General features: G+C 44.1%; 1 protein-coding gene across 1 annotated transcript in view; it reads left to right on the plus strand.

Moving 5' to 3' along the window:
• Positions 1-23766, plus strand: part of LOC309399054 (transmembrane protein 132C-like) — a gene marked incomplete at its 5' end in the record, with an annotated part of 191604 nt that extends 167838 nt beyond the window's left edge. The window contains 4 exons of the mRNA XM_081966520.1: positions 12838-13043; positions 14498-14771; positions 16898-17089; positions 20711-23766. Of these exons, the coding sequence (XP_081822646.1) occupies positions 12838-13043; positions 14498-14771; positions 16898-17089; positions 20711-21907 (1869 nt within the window). The 3' untranslated portion in view covers positions 21908-23766. The remainder of the gene's footprint in view (positions 1-12837; positions 13044-14497; positions 14772-16897; positions 17090-20710) is intronic.
• Positions 23767-24164: the final 398 nt, after the last annotated feature.

The following is a 24164-nucleotide window of genomic DNA, read 5'->3' on the forward strand; positions in this document are numbered from 1 at the left end:
TGTGGCAGCCCCTCCAATATTGGAAGACTCCTCTCATGTCTCCCCTGGTCCTTCTCTTCACTAGACTATCCATGCCCAGTTCCTGCAACCGTTCTTCGTATGTTTAGCCTCCAGTGCCTTCATCATCTTGGTTGCTCTTCTTTGCACTCCTTCTAGACTCTCAACGTCTCTTTTGTAGTGTGGAGTTGACTCTCTGTCCTTCAGCTCTGCACCTCCATGGTCAACTATGACCTTGTTGGATCAAGATGGTTTGCTGATTCTTGTCCCATCTTTCTGGTCAAGGTTTACTTGTTGGTGTTGCCTTTTCTTCTTCACTGGATAAACATTCAGAACTTTCCTGACAACATACTGGGTTCTGACACTCTTTTTGGGGGGAAATGTATTGATGCTGTTGACTTTATATGGATGCAAAGATGATCTGGAGCAAGGGGACAGCAACCCGCGGCTCTGGAGCCGCATGTGGCTCTTTCATCCCCTCTTCTGCAACTCCCTGTCGCTGGTCAGTGCCACAGTTGATAGGGCTTTTGGTTAGGACAGGTAGAGGAAAAAGGATGCCGTGCTAGGAGGAGACTCTGTGGTGGGGGAACCGGACTTCTGGTCCACAGAGGAAAAAGGATGCCACACTGGGAGGAGACTCTATGGTGGGAGAATGGGATTTCTGGTCAGCAGAGGAAACGTCATGCTAGGAGGAGACTCTATGATGGGGGAATTAGACTTCTGGTCAGCTACAGAATTGAACCGGGGGGGGGGGCTCCTGTTTAGGAGCTTTGAATGTTTAAGGTTGCCTGATACCCTTGATCTGGATTAACACCTGAACTTCGGTTCAGCAGTAAGCAATACCTGAGGTGAATTAAAGAGTTACGTTATAAAACAGCTGGGTTATTTGTATTCCAGATTAGCACCCATCCTGAAATTGGATCCAATGAGAGCTTCCTGAAAATATCTCTAAAATGTATTGAGGAGCACCATAGAGATAATATATGTTACTCCGGCTATTAAAGCATCCCTGCTGTATTTTAATGTGTCCGTATTAATAAAGCAGCCAACCTTCCTTTGTCTCAAGGCAATTTGAGTTTTTGGCTGGCCGCCGTTGTCTACCGACCCTTCAGACTTTCAGTTAAAGATGCAGTTTCTCAAACCTTCATCAACTGACATATGTATATGTATATGTATATGTATATGATGTATATGTATATGTATATGTATATGCTGTATATGTATATGTATATGTATATGATGTATATGTATAAGTATAAGTATATGTATTTGTGTTACAACCCCTGGTATGCCCAAATATGGGAGGAAGCTCACTACTCCTTTATTTATTTATCAGCACAAAATACAACACAAATATATATATATATATATATATATAGATAGATAGATAGAGAGAGAGAGAGAGAGAGAGAGAGAGAGAGAGAGAGAGAGAGAGAGAGAGAGAGAGAGAGAGATGATAGATAGATTGATAGTCTTGTTGTATTTGGGTCTTTTCCCATGTAAGATTGAGATTGTCTTGGCAACGTTTCAGTGAGGTCTCACTCGCCATCTTCAGGCTGCTGTTTTGGGTTTAAAGTGTGATAGGAGCTGCCGTCCCTCTACAAACCTTGGGGGGTGGGGGTGGAGTGCTGGCCCTGTTTCAGCAAGTGGATTGATTGGATGTGTGGCTGTATCATGATTGGTAGATTGGTGCTGATTGGTGCTGGCTGTGGGTGCGTTGTTGTTTCATGTTGTAACGGCCTGGGTGGTGGGTGGGGCTCGTTTGTTGACTAGGGCTGGTTTCCAGATGTCTGGTAGGCGGAAGGTATCGTCACGTTTATTCATGTTGGGGGGTGTTTCTCTATTTCGATAGCTTCCATAATTATTCTCTTGTTGAAGTGTTCTGTTTTGGAGATTAACCTGGTTCCTTCAAAATTAATTTCATGTCCTGTAGCTTTAAGGTGCTGGAAAAGGGAGGAAGTTTTTTTTTTCTTACGGCGTTCTTGTGTTCTGCGATGCGTGCATTTATTCTCCTGTTCGTTTGTCCTATGTATGTTGCAGGGCAGATTTTGCATGGTTTTTGTAGACTCCTTGGTTTTCTAGCTGGATTTTGTCTTTGGGGTTTCTTAAGATGTTGGCTATTTTTTGGTCAGTGGTGAAGGCTGTCCTGATATTGTGTTTGTGGAGAATTTTGCTGATTTTATTTGTGGTGTCTTTGATGTAAGGGAGGAGGGCGATGCCATTGTCCTGTTCTGTGTCTTGGTTCTTGGGGGGAATCTTGGTTGGTAATTGTTTTTCTTTGGAATCCGTTGGAAATTAATACGTTTGTGAGAGTGTGTAATTCAGTTTTCAGGTAGTCTTTGGTACCGGAGATGATGGTCTTGGCTACGGAGTTGATCTGTGCAGGGTGGTGATGGGATTGTGCATTTAAGTAGTGTTGGTGTGTGTTTTTTTCCAGTAGATGGTGTGTCCTAGGGAGCCATTGGGTTTTTTGTAGATTAGGACATCCAGAAAGGGAAGTTGGTCGTTTGCTTCTATTTCCATGGTGAATTGTATTTTGTGGTGTAGGCTGTTGAGATATGTGAGGAAGTTGTCCAGTTTTCCTTTCCCATGTGGCCAAATCACGAAAGTGTCATCAACATATCTAAGCCAGAGTTTGGGTTTGACAATCTCAATTTCAATCTTGCATGGGAAAAGACCCGAATACAACAAGACCAGCATACCTACACCCATGAAAATCTATGAATAGATAGATGATAGATAGATAGATAGATAGATAGATAGATAGATAGATAGATAGATAGATAGATGATAGATAGATAGATAGATGATATAGATATAGTTATGGTCCTGCAGTTAGGGTTCCAAGTAATAGATATAGAGGTGGCATTCAGCAGGTTCTGAGAAGTTATGGAGAACTGGTAGTGGAAATTTTGAGTAGTCCGGAGAACGGTAAATACCGTTCTGGCCCCACCCCCATCTATTCTCTGCCTCCCGAGTCCCAGCTGATCGGAAGGAACTGGGGATTTCGTAGAATCCTTCCCCCAGGAGTGGGGAGGGAATGCAGATTTTGCAGTATCCTTCCCTTACCACACCTACCAAGCCACGCCCACAGAACCGGTAGCAAAAAAAATTGAATCCCACCACTGAATAGATCTATTTCAAGCAACACTCCAAGGCAAGTAGATTCCTTAAAGAATAGCTTTATTGGAAATATCATATTGACACATATCTGGTGAAAACCAACTCTGAAAAGTCCTGCTGTTTTCACCTACTTAAAAGTAAAAGTTTTCCCCCTCCCCAAACAAACAGTCACATGGTCCAATCAAGGTGCTGTCTGGTTGCCTGGTGACATCACCCCTCCTTCCTCTGACCAGGTGTGAGAACATCCTTGGTTCCCAAGAGTATTTTATTTTCACTACAATAAATACAGCTATCTCTAACCCCCCCCCCCCACTCCGTATCTGTTCTGGCCCAACCTTAGCAGAAGCAAGAAACAGACTCCTTGTCACAACCCCCCCCCCCTCTTTATTTACCTCTTGTGAATTAATGGCATTCACCCACCAAAAAGTCCAGGCAATAGTCCTTCAAGGAATTAACTGCAGTACAGACCTTATCAGTTCCTTGTGATAATTGCCAGGCCGTGAGCTCCCAGCTGAAAGGCTGCAAATTAAGTTCTGGCAAGCAGTCTCTGAGGCACGAAACACAATGAGCAAAATCTTCAGAAATACGAACTGTTGTCTCCTACGACCACCACTCCCCTTTCCTTCTATTTATTCCCTAGCCAGGGAGGTGCCATTCAGCATCCACATGTGCTTTGCTTCCCGAGAGTCGGGAACGACTAGCACATATGTGCGAGGGGAACCTTTACCCAGATAATTACAGAACATAGAGTACCAGAGTTGGAAGGGATTCAGAGGTCTTCTAGTCCAACCCCCTGATCAAGCAGGTAACCCTATATCATTCCAGACAAATGGTTGTCCAGCCTCTTCTTAAAAGCCTCCAGTGATGAAGCTCCCACACCTTCTGAAGGCAAGTCGTTCCAACGATTAATTGTTCTCACTGTCAGGAAATTTCTCAGTTCTAGGTTGGCACCGTGCTCAAAAATTTCAAGAAACATTAAAGGAAACCAGAAAAGTGTGGACCAATAAACCATAAAGCAGATCATGAAGGGTGAGACTTAATATTTTACACACTCGCTCTTGCTATATACCTCTTGGCATACCAACCAAGTCTAGTCCATAAAACATGAACATCATTGAAAAGTTGGCAATTCTCTATCCTTAGCAATATAAGTGACACCCTCAAAGTGTAACTGATGTTCCAGGATATTTAGCCAGTTCTTTTGCTATCTCTCTCCTGGTTTGGCTTATCAACAGCCCTCTCCTTGTCTGGATTCTGAATTTACACTCCTCCCTGCAGTTATAAAAGTCCTCAATCTCCCAAGGACGGGTCTGACCTTTTAAAAAGTGGACCAGAAGATATTTACAGTGGCACTAAACCATGAAGAATAAATAGGCCACGTTTTTTCGCTGTCTCAGCAAGATTCATCCAAGATGCTTTCTCGATGTCTATTAATAACAAGGGTTCCGGGCTTTGGGAATCTCTTCCCTTCCTGGAAACTTAGAAAAGGAGCCAGTTATTTTTATTTTTTATTTGCAAAACTTGAGGGGGTGAGGAAATCACTTCCCTCTCTGGAACAGATTGCTCAGATTTGAACTCTAGCCTTGCTTTGGCAGTCAAGTGTCTTCTATTTATTTCTGTGTCTCTATTCAAATGCAAGCGAGTCACGCATGTGCTGAGGTTGGCAGCAAAGGAATTCAACAGAGAGCAGACATAGAATAAAGGAGAATATCTGTAGCTCAGGGTTGGCATGAGGGGGCCCTTGGTGGTCTCTGAGCTTGGTGGTTTTCTTGCAGACGTTTCATTACCCAACGAGGTAGCTCCATCAGTGCTAGAAGGCAGAGAGGTTTGCAAACAGAAGGAGGACTGCGGGGTCCTTAGTGGTCTCTGAGTTTCGTGGTTTTCTTGCAGATGTTTCATCACCCAACTAGGTAGCATCATCAGTGGTAGAAGGGAGTGAAATTTGCAGGAGGGAGGAGGAAAGGAATTGTATAGTCTCTGCTCTCTGAGCTTGGTGGTTTTCTTGAAGACATTTCAGGACCCAAGTAGTCAGCATTATCAGTGCTATAGAAGGGAGTGAAGTTTGCAGGAGGAGGAGGAGGAAGAGGAGAACGACTGTGGGGTCCTTGGTGCCCTCTGAGCTTGGTGGTTTTCTTGCAAATGTTTCATTACCCAACTAGGCGACATCATCAGTGGTAGGAGGGAGGGAGGTTTGCAAAGAGAAGGAGTCCCAGACTAAGCTAGCACTGATGATGTTACTGACTTGGCTAATGAAATGTCTGCAAGAAAACAACCAAGCTTGAGGAGCACTTGAGGACCCTCTCCTCCTCCTCCTCCTCCTCCTCCTCCTCCGCCTCCGCCTCCGCCTCCGCCTCCTCCTCCATCATCATTCTGCAAACCCCACTCCCTTCTAGCATGATGACATCCCCTAGTTGGTCATGAAACATCTTCAAGAAACCACCAAGCTCAGGGAGCACCATCAATCCTACTTTCTTCCTCCTCTCCCCTTCCTCCTTCTCCTCCTCCCTCTCCTTCTCCTCCTTCTTCTTCTCCCCCTTCCTTCTCCTTCCCCTCCTTCTTCCTTTTCCCTCTCCTCCTTCTCCTCCTTCTCCCTCTTCCTTCTCCTTCTTCCTTCTCCCTCTTCCTTTTCCCTTTCCTCCTTCTCCTACTTCTCCCTCTTCCTTCTCCTTCTTCTTCTCCCTCTTCCTTCTCCTTCTTCCTTCTCCCTCTTCCTTCTCCTCCTCCTTCTCCTTCTTCCTTCTCCTTCTTCCTTCTCCCTCTTCATTTTCCCTTTCCTCCTTCTCCTACTTCTCCCTCTTCCTTCTCCTCCTTCTTCTCCCTCTTCCTTCTCCTCCTCCTTCTCCCTCTTCCTTCTCCTTCTTCCTTCTCCCTCTTCCTTCTCCTCCTCCTTCTCCTTCTTCCTTCTCCTTCTTCCTTCTCCCTCTTCATTTTCCCTCTCCTCCTTCTCCTCCTTCTCCCTCTTCCTTCTCCTTCTTCCTTCTCCCTCTTCCTTTTCCCTTTCCTCCTTCTCCTACTTCTCCCTCTTCCTTCTCCTTCTTCTTCTCCCTCTTCCTTCTCCTTCTTCCTTCTCCCTCTTCCTTCTCCTCCTCCTTCTCCTTCTTCCTTCTCCTTCTTCCTTCTCCCTCTTCATTTTCCCTTTCCTCCTTCTCCTACTTCTCCCTCTTCCTTCTCCTTCTTCCTTCTCCCTCTTCCTTCTCCCTCTCCTCCTTCTCCCTCTTCCTTCTTCCTCTTCCTTCTTCCTTCTCCTTCTTCTCCCTCTTCCTTCTCCTTCTTCCTTCTTCTTCTTCTCCCTCTTCCTCCTCCTCCTTCCTTCTCCCTCTCCTCCTCCTCTTCCTCCCTGCAAACCTCACTCCCTTCTAGCATTGATAATGTTATCTAGTTTGGATAATGAAATGTGTGCAAAAATACAACCACCAACCAAGCCCAGGGAGCAGCAAGGATCCCTCAGATACATCTAAGTGAACGAACCCAGTGGGATGTGTCAGGATTTGAAGGACAAAAATCTCTTTCGCCTTTTCCTGCGGGCCTCTTTAAAGGCTAAAGAATGCTAATCAACCTGAGGAAGTTAGTAAAATTCAATACTTTTTAAGTATCTCCTCTAACATTGATGCTGAGATAAAATATGTGTATATCTTTGGTAGCTTTCCACCTGACCTCGAAGTTCAGGAGTTGCTAAACTTGAAGGTTGGAGGACCTGATGTGCAGTAGGTGTTTTGAACGTTGGACTAGGATTGCAGAGGTTCAGGATGGAATTCCTGCTTAGCATAGCAAGCTACATCCATCCTGCATTAGAAGTCGATCAAATATCCCATGATCCCCAACTCTTATGAGAATTTTTTTCAATGTGCAAATGTCCCATGATCTTCAACAAATGATGAGATTTCCCAGATTTTCCTACTCTTCAAAAGAAAAACAAGAAGAAAGTCCAGTTGCCTCCTGAAAAAGCCCCTTTGGGGCAACCATGATTTGGATGACTGAGAATCTCTGTAGACTTGTAACTATACAATTTGGGATGAAGACCCTTGGAATGGTGTGGGAATAAGGAATGGATTTCCAGAAGAAAAATTGCAGAGTACAGAAAACATTTGCACCTCTCAGTTGACCCTGAGGACACCGATAAACCTCCAAGTGCCTCAACGGTTCTCTAAAAGGATGTAAATGACCAACTGTCTGCAAGTATAAATCCTTCCATTCCCCACCATCCAAGTCAGAGCTGAAGAAGCTTCTTGGATGAGAAGCAAAACCTCTTCAAAGAAAAAACAAGGAAGTCCAGTTGCCTCCTGAAAAAAAACCTTTGGGATGAGATTTCCTAGTAAGAAAGCATCCTGTGATCCCTGACTCTCATCAGATTCCTCAATGAGCAAATGTCCCATAAATCCTCAACTCTTTCCCTGTGGAAATATCCCATCGTCCCCAAGGCTTATCAGATTACCCAATGAGCAAATGTTCCATGATCCCCAAATCTGGTCAAATGTCTGTGTTAACAGATGAGATCTTGTGCGAGTTGCAGGCATCTTTCTAGGAATGCTTCCAAACCTCAGGAGATCTCCCGTGATCTTGGGAGATCTCTAACTCCTTTGAACTTTCTTTCTCACTCCTTTTTCTTACCATTGAACAAGACTGTGCTATAAGGGAGGTTGCCCCAAAACATCAAGATCAAGATACAATCAAGATACAATTAAGAGCTATAAAGCCTTAGTAAGACCACACCTAGAGTATTGCATCCAGTTTTGGTCACCACGCTACAAAAAAGAGGTTGAGACTCTAGAAAGAGTGCAGAGAAGAGCAACCAGGATGATGAGGGGACTGGAGGCTAAAACATACGATGGACGGTTTGAATTGAATTCAATTTATTAGCGCTTATAGACCGCCCCCTCTCCCGAAAGGGACTCGGGGCGGTGTACAGTCCATGTCAAAGAACAACATTAAAACAATTAAAATTACTAAATGGACAATATATATATACAGATATAGAATAGATGGATAAGAGGAGGATAAAAGATGTGCAGGACTGTATTGCTAATAAGTAATTAAAATATACAAACATTAAAATCCCAATACCCTATAAAATTAAGTCTACAGAATAATCCCCTTAAAAAACCAGTAAAAATATAAATGCCAGGAGATAGGCATTGAAATTATGCCAGGCCAGCCAGTCGGAACAGGTGAGTCTTTAGTTTCTGCCGGAAGGAGCGGAAGTCGGTGGTGGTTCTAATGTCGAGGGGGAGGTCATTCCAGAGGGTTGGGCCCATCACAGAGAAGGCCCTACTCCTTGGCGTCGCCCGCTGGCATTGCCTAGCGGACGGCACCAGGAGAAGCCCCTCCCTGTGAGAGCGAATTGGCCGCTGGGATGTATGTGGGAGGACGTGATCCCGCAAGTAACTGGGCCCTATGCCATGGAGCGCTTTAAAGATGGTGGTCAAGACCTTGAAACGCACCCGAAAGACCACAGGCAGCCAGTGCAGCTCGCGCAGGAGCGGTGTTACATGGGAGTACTTGGTACTCCCCATGACTGCCCGCGCGGCTGCGTTCTGGACTAGCTGCAGTCTTCAGGCGCGTCCCAAGGGAAGCCCCATGTAGAGAGCATTACAGTAGTCCAGGCGAGACGTCACCAGTGCATGAGTGACCGCGCGTAGGGCATCTCGGTCCAGGAGGGGTTGCAGGAACTGGGCCTGGCTAGTCTAGTGAAGAGAAGGACCAGGGGAGACACGATAGTAGTCTTCCAATATTTGAGAGGCTGCCACAGAGAGGAAGGGGTCAAGCTATTTTCCAAGGCCAGACAAGGTATAATGGATGGAAACTGAACAAGGAGAGATTCAACCTGGAAATAAGGAGGAATTTTCTGACAGTGAGAACAATCCACCCATGGAACAGAAGTTGCCTTCAGAAGTTGTGGGAGCTTCATCATTGGAAGCTTTGAAGAAGAGACTGGACTGTCATTTGTCAGAAATGGTGTGGGGTCTCCTGCTTGGGCAGGGGGTTGGACTAGATGACCTACAAGGTCCCTTCCAACTCTGTTAATCCCAGCTGTGCTTAATCACCAGCTCCAGACTAGGTGAGTTGACAATGTGAATTGGCCATGACAAAAGAGTTATGTTGACCTTAAATTTCTTTATTCTGCCTTTATTTCTATTCGGTCCCTTTTACTTGCGATGAAAGCTGTTTGCGAGAGAAGCGACAGATGTTGGATTTCATGTCTGGGAGCAATATTTTATTCCATATATCCGGGGTAGCAGGAAGCTTTCGTGAGTTCATGGACCGAGGCTCTTTGCCCCCTTTTTCCCCCCAAAGTAAAATCTCTTATTGCATTCTTACAGGCTGAAGATTTAGAGAGAGGATATTGTTTAATTAAGCACACATACCAGGAGGTGTTAGATGCTACAGTGACAAGGAACTGAATTTTTCAGGCTTACAACATCCTTCTAGGCTTATTCCCACCTTGTCAACGAGTGTTAAATTATGAGAAAAGGTGAATAGTTAGGAAGAAGCCCATTTTAATGCGTTATGGGTTTTAATGCGCATGTCATACTTGATTAATACCTCCCATCAACTTGGCTTAGTGGTGTAAAAGGACGCAGTGGCTCAGTGGCTAAGACGCTGAGCTTGTCGATCAGAAAAGTCAGCAGTTCGGCGGTTCAAATCCCTAGTGCCGTGTAATGGAGTGAGTTCCCGTTACTTGTCCCAGCTTCTGCGAACCTAGCAGTTTGAAAGCATGTAAAAACGCAAGTAGAAAAATAGGAACCACCTTTGGTGGGAAGGGAACAGTGTTCTGTGCACCTTCGGGAGTTGAGTCATGCCGGCCACATGACCACGGAGACGTCTTTGGACAGCGCTGGCTCTTCGGCTTTGAAACGGAGTTGAGCACCGCCCCTAGATTTGGGAACGAGTAGCACATATGTGCAAGGGGGAAACCAACCCAACCTAGTGGTGTAAGAGAAGTTTATTCCATCTCTCAATTTTATACAAATTTACTCAGAATCAACTTTCCAGAATTCTAAATGTCTATGGAGTTTCTCAGTCATCCATGCCATGGCTGTCCCAAACGTCTGTTTTTCTCTCTCTCAAAAGGCAACTGGACTTTGTTTTTCCTTGAAGATGTTTCGCTTCTCATCCAAGAAGCTTCTTGGGTTCTGAGTGAATGGAGGAGGTTGGGAGGATTCATATTCCTTGCAGTCATCCTGTCGTTAGTGCTCTTTCGGAGAGTCCTTGAGGCCACTTGGACCGATGAACCTCCTCCACCATTCAGTCAGAAGGGAAGAAGCTTCTTGGATGAGAAGCAAAACGTCTTCTGGGAAAAAATAAAAAGTCCACTTGCCTTTTGAAAAAGCATCTTTGGGACACCGGAATTCTGTTCCTACGGTTGCTTCCCCACTCAGCCAGATATTTCGATCGGATCTGGCATTTCTTTCCACCCATCAAGTCCTCCCCATGCACAGATGTTGTCATTTGGCGGCACTAAAAATGTTGTTGAAAGATGTAAGCTGTTCCAAATCAGGCGGCCTTTTGCAATTGACTTATGGGGGTTGTGTCAATGCCGATGATGTTCAAGTGATGCTCCAGATGTTTTGCAATTATACCCAAGGCACCTTTTACTGTTGGTACTACATGTCAACTAAAGTTTCCACAGTGAGAGAAAGGGCGGGGGAATTTCTTTCAGCTAAAGTCAGATCTCAGATTACTGCAGGAGGCTTGGGAGGGTGCACCTCATTGGAGAATGTGATTTATGACACAGATGGAGGGGAGGAACAGGGGTAAAGTTCAACCATAAAGCAAACAAAGCTTAGATCTGACTGCGAAAAGGCCTTGCCTAATGGCGCTCCTAATAAACGACTAGTTTTGCATTGAAATTTGGCTCAATACCCATGAATCAATTAGGGCATTTTTAGGAAACCTGACACTACCTTTGCAAACAATCTCTTCCTATCCCAAGTCCTTGGGAAGGAGTCCAAATCCAGCTGCCAGTTCTTTAGCAGGTGTTGGCCTCCATTCATGCCAAGTTCTTCCCAAGAACCATATATCAGCAGCTCCAAGTAGTGATTAATACTCTTCATCGTTATTATTATTTCTCAAAGCAGCCCTTCTATTTTTTCTTCTCCCTTTAGACGTTACAAATCCCTAGGACGGTTCTGTACAAGGAATAAAACACCCAGCCAAAACAAAAAACAAAAAAAAAACCCTCCATTCCTTCTATGACAGTCCATTATCTCTTTTTTATGGTTGGATTTATGCTGCTGAACTTTTCTTTTCATTCAACTTCAGGGCAGCCTCCCCTCTTCTCACCGGCAGCCTTGAACTGGATTTATTATTTAGCATGTAAATATTGTCCCAGAATAGAAGCATACATTAGCAGAGCCAATTTCAGAGGGAAAGCCGTAATCGCTTCTTTGATCAGTGTTGGATTTTACAGACCACTGACTTTCCTCCTCTGCTAACATGGCTGGGGACAAGCTGGCTGGTAGAGATAGATAATGGATGGATGGAAAGAGAGAAGACAGAGAGAAACAGAGAGATGATACAGGGACGATGGACAGTCAGACAGATATAAAGAATAGATAGATATCATTGATAAATAAAAATCATTGAAAGAAACAAAAAGTGCAGAAAGATTAGATACTGTAGATATGATAGATAGATAGATAGATAGATAGATAGATAGATAGATAGATAGATAGATAGATAGATAGATAGACAGATATAGAGACAGACAAACAGACAGGCAGATAGTTATACATAATAGATATCATTGTTGATAGATAAAAATCATTGAAAGAGACAAAGGATACAGAGTGGATAGATAGATAGATAGATAGATAGATAGATAGATAGATAGATAGAGAGAGAGATAGATACATACATACATACATACATACATACATACATACATACATACATACAGTGGGTGGGTTGGGAGGATGATGGTAGGCTGTTGATAAATGATGGCTAGATAGGTAGATGAAAGATAATAGAATGATAATATAGATAGCTAGATACAATAGATGGATGGATGGATAGAAATATAGATGGGTGGGTGGGTGGGTGGATAGATAGGAAGGAAGGAAGGAAGGAAGGAAGGAAGGAAGGAAGGAAGGAAGGAAGAAAGAAAGATAGATGATAGATGATAGATAGATAGATAGATAGATAGATAGATAGATAGATAGATAGATAGATAGATAGAATGAGATAGATGAAAGATAGCTAGAATGGATGGACAATAGATAGATGATATAGTTGATAGATGATTGGTAGGTAGGTAGGTAGGTAGGTATAGATGATTAGATAGACAGACAGACAGACAGACAGACAGACAGATGCTAGATAAAGAGAGAGAGAGAGATGATAGAAGAGAGAAGATGGCTACAGCTAGATGGATGGATGGGAGAGAGAGGGGGGGAGAGATGGTTGCCAAAGAGACTCTATGATAACATTGTCATCATAACAGTTCTTAAAAGTGTCATAAATGTTGCCAAAAACCTTGCAACCATGCACATTGGGTCATACGTATTTCCAGTGAAATCATTAAGCCTCACTGAAGGCCCAGGCCCGAAAAGCTAAATGGGTATGGTCTGATCATATCAAATGCCAAGTACCCACCTGGCTCTCAAAATTCCAGATCGGCACCAAAGATCTCCTCCAAAGATAGCCAATCCATGGCAATCGCTCACTCAGCGACATCCCCTGATTCTATCTTGACCTCTTCCTCATTTCATCCTTCTCTAGGTCTCTGATCGATGTGACTATGTTTTTGTCAATGGCAAAGAGATGAAAGGAAAAGTGAATGCTGTGGTAAACTTCACCTACCAGTACCTCAGTGCCCCCCTGCGGCTTACGGTTTGGGTCCCGCGCCTGCCTCTTCAGATCGATGTGTCTGACACGGAGCTGAACCAGATCAAAGGTTGGAGAGTCCCCATTGTTTCCAACCAGAGGTGGGTTTTGTTGGTTGGCTTGAGATTTGTGGCCTCGGTCTAAGTCCAACGGACTCCGTGTCCTTCTGTTTCTGTTGCGCCTTCTTTTTCAACCCACTGTTCTGCTTCGTTCTCTTCTTTCAGTAGATAGGGGAGAGGAGTTTACAAAGGGGACCGGAAAAGGAATAGATTCCTAGGGTGATCCACCTCAGTTTTTCCCCCCATTCCAGAGGACCTGGTGCAGTGGTTAGAGTTGGATTGGATTCAGGGAAAATCAAGCATCAAGCTGCCACTCGATCATAGGACTTTCTGAAATATGTGTCTCTCCTCTATCTCTATCATCTACCTACCTACCTACCTATCTACCTATCTCCATCATCTATCTGTATATCTCTATCTTCTATCTATCTGTATATTTATCTGTATATCTATTATCTGTCTGACTGTCCATCATCTACCTACCTACCTTCTGTACCTATCTACCTATCTATCAACTACCTGTCTATCTATCATCTATTATCCATCCATCCATCCATCATCTATCTGTCCATCCATCCATCGATCTATCATCTACCTATCTAACATCTATTATCCATCCATCCATCATCCATCCATCCATCCATCCATCCATCCATCCATCCATCCATCTATCTATCTATCTATCTATCTATCCATCATTTACCTATCTATCATCTATTATCCATCCAACCATTCATCCATCCATCCATCTATCATCTACCTGTCTATCTATCATCTATTATCCATCCATCCATCATCTATCTGTCCATCCATCCATCCATCTATCATCTACCTGTCTAACATCTATTATCCATCCATCATCCATCCATCCATCCATCCATCCATCTATCTATCTATCTATCTATCTATCCATCTATCCATCATTTACCTATCTATCATCTATTATCCATCCAACCATTCATTCATCCATCCATCTATCATCTACCTGTCTAACATCTATTATCCATCCATCATTCATCTATCTATTTATCTATCTATCTATCTATCTATCTATCTATCTATCTATCTATCATCTATCTATCATCCATCATATTTCTCCCTCTCCCTCCCTCCTTCTCTTTCTCTCTCTCCCTTTCCCCCTCCTCCCTCCCTCCCTCCCGCTCTCTCTCCCCTCCCTCCCTCCCTCTAATGTAGTTTATATAATTATTGAGAGGGGAGGATAACATATGGGCAATTCCATTTAAGAAGTGAAGAAACAAATATAATTGGCTCGGGGTAATTGCAAATTCTCCCCTAAAGGAAGCCTTCATTGGAGATTAGTCCATGAACCAACAATGGATTGTCCTCTCCAAACATCAGAGAGCTCCCCGTTGACTATAGAGAATCTCCCTACAAGGGCATCTTCTTTGAAGACGAAGCCATGGCGGTTTTAAAGTGTCGTGTGCATATTTGAACACATTGAGCATGAAGTTCATCTCTAAATGCTCATTTTTCAGATTGACGCGAGACAGTGATGATGAAGATGAAGATGAGCGGAAGGGAAGAGGCTGCACCCTCCAGTACCAGCATGCCATGGTGCGGGTCCTCACTCAGTTTGTGGCCGAAGATGCTAGCCCATCAGGGCAGCTGTCCTATTTGTTGGGCTCCGACTGGCAGATGGACATAACAGATTTGGTGACGGACTTCATGAAGCTTGAGAAACCTCACGTGGCCCAGTTACAAGGAGGCAAAGTTCTAGTTGGGCAGGAAGTTGGCATGACAATGGTCCAGGTGAGTCTATCACGTGGGTATCAGAACATCCCTGCCTTGATATTCCATTCTATAAAGATATTTGAGAGAAAGGGACAGTGAAACTTCGATCTTTACCAAGTCTGCCTTACTATTACTATTAATCTTCTCATCGTTCTCATCACCCATCTCCTCCCACGTATGACTGCAGGACTGTAACTTTGTTGCTTGTATCCTTACGATTTATATGGATTGTTTCCTAATATGATTTGATTGCTTATTTGTACCCCATGACTGTCATTAAGTGTTGCACCTTATGATTCGTGACAAATACATCTTGTCTTTGTGTACACTATTCTGCTCTGCTCTGCCCTGCCCTGTCTATCCTATCCTGAATTCTATTCCTATTCCTATCGTATCGTATTGTATTGTATTGTATTTGTATTTCTATTCCTATTCCTATTCTCTTCTATTCCTCTTCCTCTTCCTATTCTATTCTATTTCTATTTCTATTCCTATTCTCTTCTCTTCCTATTCCTATTCTGTTCTATTTCTATTTCTATTCCTATTCTCTTCTCTTCCTATTCCTAATCTGTTCTATTTCTATTCCTATTCTCTTCTCTTCCTATTCCTATTCTATTCTATTTCTATTCCTATTCTCTTCTCTTCCTATTCCTAATCTGTTCTATTTCTATTCCTATTCTCTTCTCTTCCTATTCCTATTCTATTCTATTTCTATTTCTATTCCTATTCTCTTCTCTTCCTATTCCTAATCTGTTCTATTTCTATTCCTATTCTCTTCTCTTCCTATTCCTATTATATTCTATTCTATTTATATTTCTATTCCTATTCTCTTCTCTTCTTATTCCTATTATATTCTATTCTATTTATATTCCTTTCTCTTCTATTCCTATTCTATTCTATTCTATTTCTATTTCTATTGGATGGGAGACAACAGACTCATACTCAACCCCTCCAAGACGGAGTGGCTGTGGTTACCGGCCCCCCGATTCAACCAGTGTATTCCATCGCTGGCCATCGGGGGCGAGCAGCTGGCCCCCGTGGAGCGGGCGAGCAATTTGGGCGTCCTCCTAGACGCCCGGCTGTCTATGGATGACCATGTGGCAGCCGTGGCGAGGGGGGCGTTCCACCAGGTTCGCCTGGTGTGCCAATTGCCCCCCCTATTGGACCGGGATGCCCTTCGCACAGTCACTCACGCGCTGGTGACGTCCCGTCTGGACTACTGCAATGCTCTCTACATGGGGCTCCCCTTGAGGTGCGCCCGGAGACTACAATTGGTCCAGAATGCGGCCGCGTGGGCAATTATGGGGAGAACGAGGTTCACCCATGTAACACCTCTCCTGCGCGAGCTGCACTAGCTCCCTGTGGTCTACCGGGTGCGCTTCAAGGTGCTAATTACCATCTTTAAAGCGCTCCATGGCACAGGACCTCGTTATTTGCGGGATCGTATCCTGCCCCATACATCCCTGCGACCAATCCGCTCTCACAGAGAGGGACTCCTCCAGGTGCCTTCCACTAGGCAGTGCCAGAGGACGGCGCCCAGGAGTAGGGCCTTCTCTGTGATGGGCCCAACCCTCTGGAACGACCTCCCCCCAGACATTAGGACAACGACTGATCTCCGCTCCTTCCGCACGAAACTCAAGACCCACCTGTTCCAACTAGCCTGCCTGGCTTAATTAGAACTCTCTAACCTCCCTGGCAATTTTAAACTGTAAATTTAAATTTTGGGGGTATTTTAACTGTTTTAATTGTTGTAATTTTACTGTTATTTATTTTAACTTTGTGGCTTTTATTTCTATTTGAATTGTTAAATGTTGATGTATTTACCTCCTCCATGCCACACGCCTATATCTTTGATTGTACGTCGCCCCGAGTCCCTTCGCGGAGAGGGTGCGACTGATAAATCGAATAAAATAATAAAAATAATAAAAATATTCCTATTCCTATTCCTATTCCTATTCTCTTCTCTTCCTATTCTATTTCTATTTCTATTCCTATTCTTCTTCTCTTCCTATTCCCATTCCATTCTATTCCTCTTCTCTTCTCTTCTCTTCTATTCTATTCTATTCTATTCTATTCTCTTCTCTTCTCTTCTCTTCTACTCTATTCTAATGTTCCTAAGAGGATCTCTCTGTTGACTTCCAAAGGTCCTTTCTCCACTATCTGACTCCATCTTGGCTGAGAAGACCGTGATGGTGTTGGACGACAAGGTGACCATCACCGATATGGGAGTCCAACTAGTAGCTGGGTTGTCCCTGGTCCTTCAGCCCAGCACAGCTGGTCATCAAGCTTTCGTGGCTACCACCGTAGCTCAAGACTTGCTTCACACTCACAAACAGGTAGAGCATTTTGGGTTTTTCTGAGTCGTTACACTGAGCACCTATGGCTCCAGAATCTCACTTCATCTTTAACCACCAGTCCTTAGTATCAAAAACATACGGAGGGATGTATTCTGATCTACGCTTCCCAGGAAGCAAACACCTGGTCCCAACAAAAAAACCTTTTATTGATTTACTGTGAATTCTGCTCATTCACATCCAGCAAAGTCTTTCAAGGGAGGACTTACAGTCACAGACCTTATCTGGCTTGGAGAGCTGCCAGGCCGAGATCTGCAAAACTTGGCAAGGAGTCTCGGAGAGTCACAAACCGATTAAGGGAACTAATGATCTCCTGCAAACTCCACTTCCCTTTCATTCCACTTTTATTTCCTCTGGGAGGGACCATTCACCGTCCACCTGTGGCCTTACTCCCAAGTCGACCCCTGTTTTTTAGCTGTTCCCTTTGTCTGGCAACTCTGCACATGTGCACACTGGGAACAGGCTCCAGCTGTTCCTCTGCCCCACTGATGTCTGACTCTGAAGGCAGCTGATAACTGTCAGACAGCCCTGGCCCCATCTCTGCCTCCGACGCAGAGCCCTCATCAGAGCCTTCCCCAGACTCCAGGACTGGCCCATGTTCCTCCCCAACCTCCTCACCGTCCGAATCTCCTGCCAGCTCTGCTGGCCACTGGAGAGCCACAACAGGATGGAGCAATGAAACTGTTCCTCAAATGGGGAGAGTCATTACGCCTTCTTACTTTATGGCCTCCTCTAAAAGCTTACTTCTTCACAAATATCCCACAGAGGTCCAGCCATGTTCTTCCCAAGGCAGTGGTAAAACCTTTTAAGCTAAATGGGTATACATTTGTACCAATTGTTCCAAAGAAGAAAAGACCGTTCTCATGTTTAAATGATGTTTGCGTCAAGGGACAAATCCTCTTAGAAGAGATTTCCCCGCCCCCCTCTGGCTATTTCCTACCTGGAAGGTATAATAATCCTTGAAGACCATTAAACTGAAGGGCTCCCTTCTGCATTGCTTAAAAAGTATCAGATTTATTGATCGGATCTATTGATTAAGCATTCCAGCCCTGTAAAGAGGCACTCTCTTTCGCCTTCCCATTACAGCTGATTTATGTCAGGAAACAACCATCTCCTTGAAAATTTTCTAGAACAAGTTAAAAAAAAACCAATGATAGTCTGGGCCAAAATGTTTGGCTGTTCCATAGAATTAGATAAACGGCAAAAACTTTGAGAGAGACATTACGAAATGACAATGGCTGCTGCATATAAGGAAAATCTTTATAAAAGATAAGATGATTGTGGCACCATGACAGATTTAAAGCCAGACATATTTTTGTTAGGTATAATACCAGAAATTATTAAGATTAAGCGACTAGACACTTAACGCTACATGTATGGACAGCTGTGAGAATTGTATTTGCACAATATTGGGGAAATGAGAACACCCCACCAGATGAAAGCATAGTTAGGAAAATATTGGACTGTGGAGAGATGGATAGGTTGACATTGAAAAGAAAAAGATAAAGGAGATACAGCGTATTTTCCAACATGGAAGAGGTTTTATCAATGGTTAGAGATATGAGGTAGAAATTAGATGAAGAAAGATTATTGAGGGTAGAACAAGGAGCAATGGGTGGAAACTAATCAAGGAGAGAAGCAACTTGGAACTAAGGAGAAATTTCCTGACAGTTAGAACAATTAATCAGTGGAACAGCTTGCCTCCAGAAGTTGTGAATGGCCCAACACTGGAAGTCTTTAAGAAGATGTTGGATAGCTATTTGTCTGAAACGGTATAGGGTTTCCTGCCTAGGCAGGGGGTTGGACTAGAAGACCTCCAAGGTCCCTTCCAACTCTGCTATTGTATTGTATTGTATTGTATTGTATTGTATTGTATTATTGTTATGCATAAGTGAAATATGTATGTTTTTTTTATAATTATAAGTAAAATAAAGTTAAGATTCCCCTCACACATATGTCCTAGTCATCCAGACTCTAGGGGGTGGTGCTTATTCCTGTTCCAAAGCTGAAGAGCCAGTGCTGTCCGAAGACATCTCTGTGGTCATGTGGCCGGCATGATTAAACCCCGAAGGTGCACAGAACGGTTACCTTCCCTTCCCAGTTTTTCCTTATTTTTCTACTTGCATTTTTTACATGCTTTCGAACTGCTAGGTTGGCAGAAGCTGGGACAAGTAACGGGAGCTCACTCCACTAGGGATTCGAGCCGTCAAACTGATCGATAAGTTCAGTGTCTTAGCCACTGAGCCACCGTGTTAATTGTTATCATTTCAAAAAAGAAAGAAAAGTCGGTAGGCTTTCACCAGATTCATGAACCTCAAAGCTAGTATGGAATAACAAGCTTGGGAAAATAAGAGTTACGGATAGTAACTTGGGAAACATAAATAAAGGAAGTCCTTGACTTTCCAACTGTCTGTTTAGTGGTGATCTGAAGTTAAGAGACCTCGGAAGCAGTTGGGTCCCAGTAGTAACTGGGATTCAACTGCAATAATTATTAATTATTAATCAATAGCAGTAATTCCAAAACCTGGAATTAAGGAGAAACTTCCTCACAGTGAGGCCAGTGAACCGGTGGAACAGAAGTTGCCTTCCGAAGTTGTGGCTACTCCATCATTGGAGGTTTTTAAGAAAAGACTGGACTAGTCACTTGTCTCAAATGGTAAAGGGTCTTCTGCTAGAGCAGGAGTTGGACTAGGAGTCCTCGAAGGTCCCTTCCTTCTCTATTCTGAACTTGAATTTAGTTGGGTCCCAAACAGTTGAGTCACAATTCATAAAGCCAATGCAATCCTAAATTGCATTAACAGAGGGATTCAATCAAGATCAAGGGAGGCTCCATAAAGCCTTAGTAAGACCAGACCTAGAGTACTGCATCCAGTTTTGGTCACCACACTATAAAGAAGATGTTGAGACTCTTGAAAGAGTTCAGAGAAGAGCAACCAAGATGATTAGGGGACTGGAGGCTAAAACATGTGATGGACGATTGCAGGAACTGGGCATGGCTAGTCTAGTGAAGAGAAGGACCAGGGGAGACATGATAGCATGTTCCAATATTTGAGGGACTGTCATAGAGAGGAGGGGGTGTCAAGCTATTTTCCAAAGCCAGATAAGGTATAACAGATGGAAACTGATCAAGGAGAGAGTTGACCTTGAAATAAGGATAAATTTTCTGACAGTGAGAACCATCAACCAATGGAACAGAAGTTGCCTTCAGAAGTTGTGGGAGCTTCATCACTGGAAGCTTTCAAGTAGAGTCTGGACTGCCATGTGTAGGGTCTCCTGCTTGGGCGGGGGCTTGGACTAGATGACCTACAAGCTCCCTTCCAACTCTATTAATCTGTATCTGTAAGACGTCACATTATCTCTGAGGTCACAACATTGCAATTCAGGCACTTGACAACTGATTTAGAAAGTCATGTGATTGTACTTTATTTTTTTATTTTGCCAAGGTAGAGTCTGCTTCCTGTCTGGATTATCTCAAAGACTTAACACATGTTTTCTTTTTCACTGGTCCATTTTCCACGAAAACTAGCAAGCTGTTCAACTGACATCTCAGAAGGCAGAAGACGTTTGACCTTGTTTTAACTACTTCCTTTTGTTTTCTGCTAGGAGGCCCTGGTGAGCTCCTGGATCCAATTCAGCGATGGTGCTGTGACCCCACTGGACATCTATGACCCCAGAGACTTTTCCCTCTCTGCCTCCTCGCTTGATGAATCGGTTGTTACGGCCCATCAGAGCTCTGCGGTCAAATGGCCAGTGGTGGTAGCAGAAGGGGAAGGAGAAGGCCTCTTGGTCAAAGTCGATATGATGATCTCTGAATCTTGCCAGAAGTCCAAGCGGAAGAGTATCCTAGCAGTTGGCAATGGAAACATCAAAGTCAAGTTTGGCCAGAACGATGGCAACCCCCACAGTCTTGGGGATTACAGTGCTGAGGAAATTGAAAACCATGCCAGTGACAGGAGGCAGAAGGTGTTGGATCAAGACCACCATGGCCAGGAAGGACAATATTATAGAAGCTCTTCTGCTGAACGAGAAGAAGGTCCTGCAAGGAAGAACGGTGTGACAGCCAAGTCCACAACCAAAAACAAAGTCTTCAAAAGTATCCCCGAAGGAGATAAACTTTCAGATGAAGGTCTACTCCAGAACATCCCGATTGACTTCACCAACTTCCCGGCTCAGATCGATCTTCCCCAAAGCAATAATGGCATGAAGGACAGCGACCTGGTTGAGACACCTAGAGGTCTCAGTGACTTGGAGACAGGGATGTATGCCCTGTTAGGAGTCTTCTGCCTCGCCATTCTGGTCTTCCTAATCAACTGTGCCACCTTCACATTGAAGTACCGCCACAAGCAGCTTCCCATGGAAGGGCAGACTTCCATGAACCACTCTCATGACTGGGTGTGGCTTGGGAATGAAATGGAGCTGTTGGACAACACAGCAGATATCTCGCCTCCGCCGGATGAGTGCACCACGATCATAGACCAAGGGATAGGCTTTGACATGGGCAGTCAACTCCTCGTTGGCACGCCAAAAAAACTCCCGAGTCAAAGCAGTCCCAAAATTCAATTGGGAGACAGGCAAATCAGGGACCTGAAGCAGGAAAATCCTCTGCATTCGCCCGCCTCCAAGCGGAAGCGGGTCAAGTTTACCACATTCACCACCATCCCACCCGATGACGGTTGCCCCACCGTCAACTCCATCCTCAATTGCAACGAAGATGACATTAAATGGGTTTGCCAAGATATGGACCTGGGAGAATCGAAACAGATCAGGAACTATCTGGAGAAACTCAAAGACAAAATGTAGCATCACTTCTGGGTTTTAAGAGTCAACAGCCACACCTTGATGCCTTCGGATGCATTGAAATATGGGAATAAACAAATATATGCATGAACTGGAGTGGGGACTGAGTAGATGATGTGTAGGACCAATTTTGACAGCCCAGTAGATACGTTCTTTGATAAAACCAGCTAGGTAGCAATGTCTAATCAAGCTGGACTGATTGCAGGGGGGGGGGAATAAAAGTTGGACTTGGTTAATCCTTAGATAGAACGTCATCAATATGTTCTTGGGCTGTAGGCCCTACTGGGAAGTAATAAAACACAACCAGAAAGAGACAACAGCAAATTACTTCCACATTGTTGCCAGCGATGCTACATAGATGTTTTCATAAAAGTTAATTTCATGTTTATTTGCTAAAGCATATTTGCTAATGTCTATGGAGATTCTCCGTCCTCCAGGTCATGGTTGTCCCAAAGGTGCTTTTTCAAGAGGCAACTGGACTTTCTTTCTTTTTCCCTTGAAGACGTTTCGCTTCTCATCCAAGAAGTTTCTCATGAAGAAGTTTCTTGGATGTCGATGCCTTGTGATTTCTCCCACACCCCATCCTCTTCAGACCAAATGTGTCAGTTTGCTGCAGAAATCAAATCCAGAAAGCACACACAGTTGACTGATTCAGCAGGATTCATTAACTTCTTTATGCACATAACAACACATGAGTAAATGTACAATACCAATAGTGGGTTCTTCCAACGTGGTAGTAGTTACAGGCAAAACCCAGGAGAGGTTGGTTTTCAGTTTCAATTCAGAAAGCAGACTAGACTAGTTCTCTTGCACAGACTCAGAGCTACATAGGTAAGCCACGCCCAGGCTCCGAGCCGTCTGGCATGGCTCTCAGTCACCAAACAGTTCCCATTGGCTGACCCAGTTGCCATGCCTATACATTGGCTGACCTTGTTACCATGTCCTATTCCAGCCAGTCCCCAATGGCTGACCTGTTGCTATGTCCTATTCCAGTTCATGAATATTCTGACAAAATGTTTCTAAGGTCAAATAGAAGTTCCCAAGCAATAGCTGATGGATAGATAGAACAGGATGTCATTACGAATCAAGAGGTTGGGTTTGGAGAGATTATCAACTGCAAAGTAACCAAAAGTATTCTTTTTTTTAGAGAGGAATCCAAGTGGATAGTAGAGATAAAAGGCCATACACTTTTTAGATGTCTTGTAAAGGTTTGAAAAGGGATGCGGTGGCTCAGTGGCTAAGACACTGAGCTTGTCGATGAGAAAGGTCAGCAGTTTGGTGGTTCAAATCCCTAGCGCCGCGTAACGGAGTGAGCTCCCATGACTTGTCCCAGCTTCTGCCAACCTAGCAGTTCAAAAGCAAGTAAAAAAGGCAAGTAGAAAAATAGGAACCGCCTTTGGTGGGAAGGTAACAACTTTCTGTGCGCTTTTGGCATTGAGTCATGCCGGCCACATGACCATGGAGACGTCTTCGGACAGCGCTGGCTCTTCGGCTTTGAAACGGAGGTGAGCACCGCCCCCCTAGAGTCGGGAACGACTAGCACGTATGTGAGAGGGGAACCTTTCCCTTTAACTTTAAAGGTTTGAAAAGTCTTGAGATCTAAAGAGACCTTGAGGGAGTTATCATGGTGGACTTCCCATTCCTTGAGCTGAAGAACATTGGGGATGATGCCTTGTGCAAGAGATTGAAACTGGCTCATGTTTGGATTCAGCTGCATCTTTCCTTTGAAGGAACCCATATGGAAATTTGGTTCTCCTTATCGTGCCTCTTTCTTTCCCCAACATCGTCTCTCTGCAAGCCATTTAGAGCAGAGGAGACTTATTTTACAGAGATTCCAATCCCAAAGCTTCCCATTGGTCCAAAATTAACATAATCCACTGAAGTGTCTTGGAGAAGACAGCTTTGGCAAGGGAATTCTAGACTGAGAGGTGTCCCATGAGCTTCTCCTGATTATAACCGACGACAAAAGCAACACCTCCGCATTGCAATGCAAGTTTCATTCCCCTATGGGTCCTGTGTGTGATGTCACCACGCACATAGAAAAGGGGTAGGGCACCTCAACATTGCTTTCTTCAACCTAACCACCAGTGGGTAGATAGAACAGCCAACTCTGGTTGTTGGGTTAGCCTTGTAGTGACATTGACATTGAGTGACGCACTCGACATTGAGCGTTGTCTAATCCACATGCATGTCTATCTTAGAAGGTTTTTTGTCCCACTCCCTTGAAGGCAAACCCAATGGCCTGTTTGAGAGGACAGAG

Source organism: Natrix helvetica, assembly GCF_964273705.1.
Source record: "Natrix helvetica genome assembly, chromosome: 14".
NCBI lineage: Eukaryota > Metazoa > Chordata > Lepidosauria > Squamata > Natricidae > Natrix > Natrix helvetica.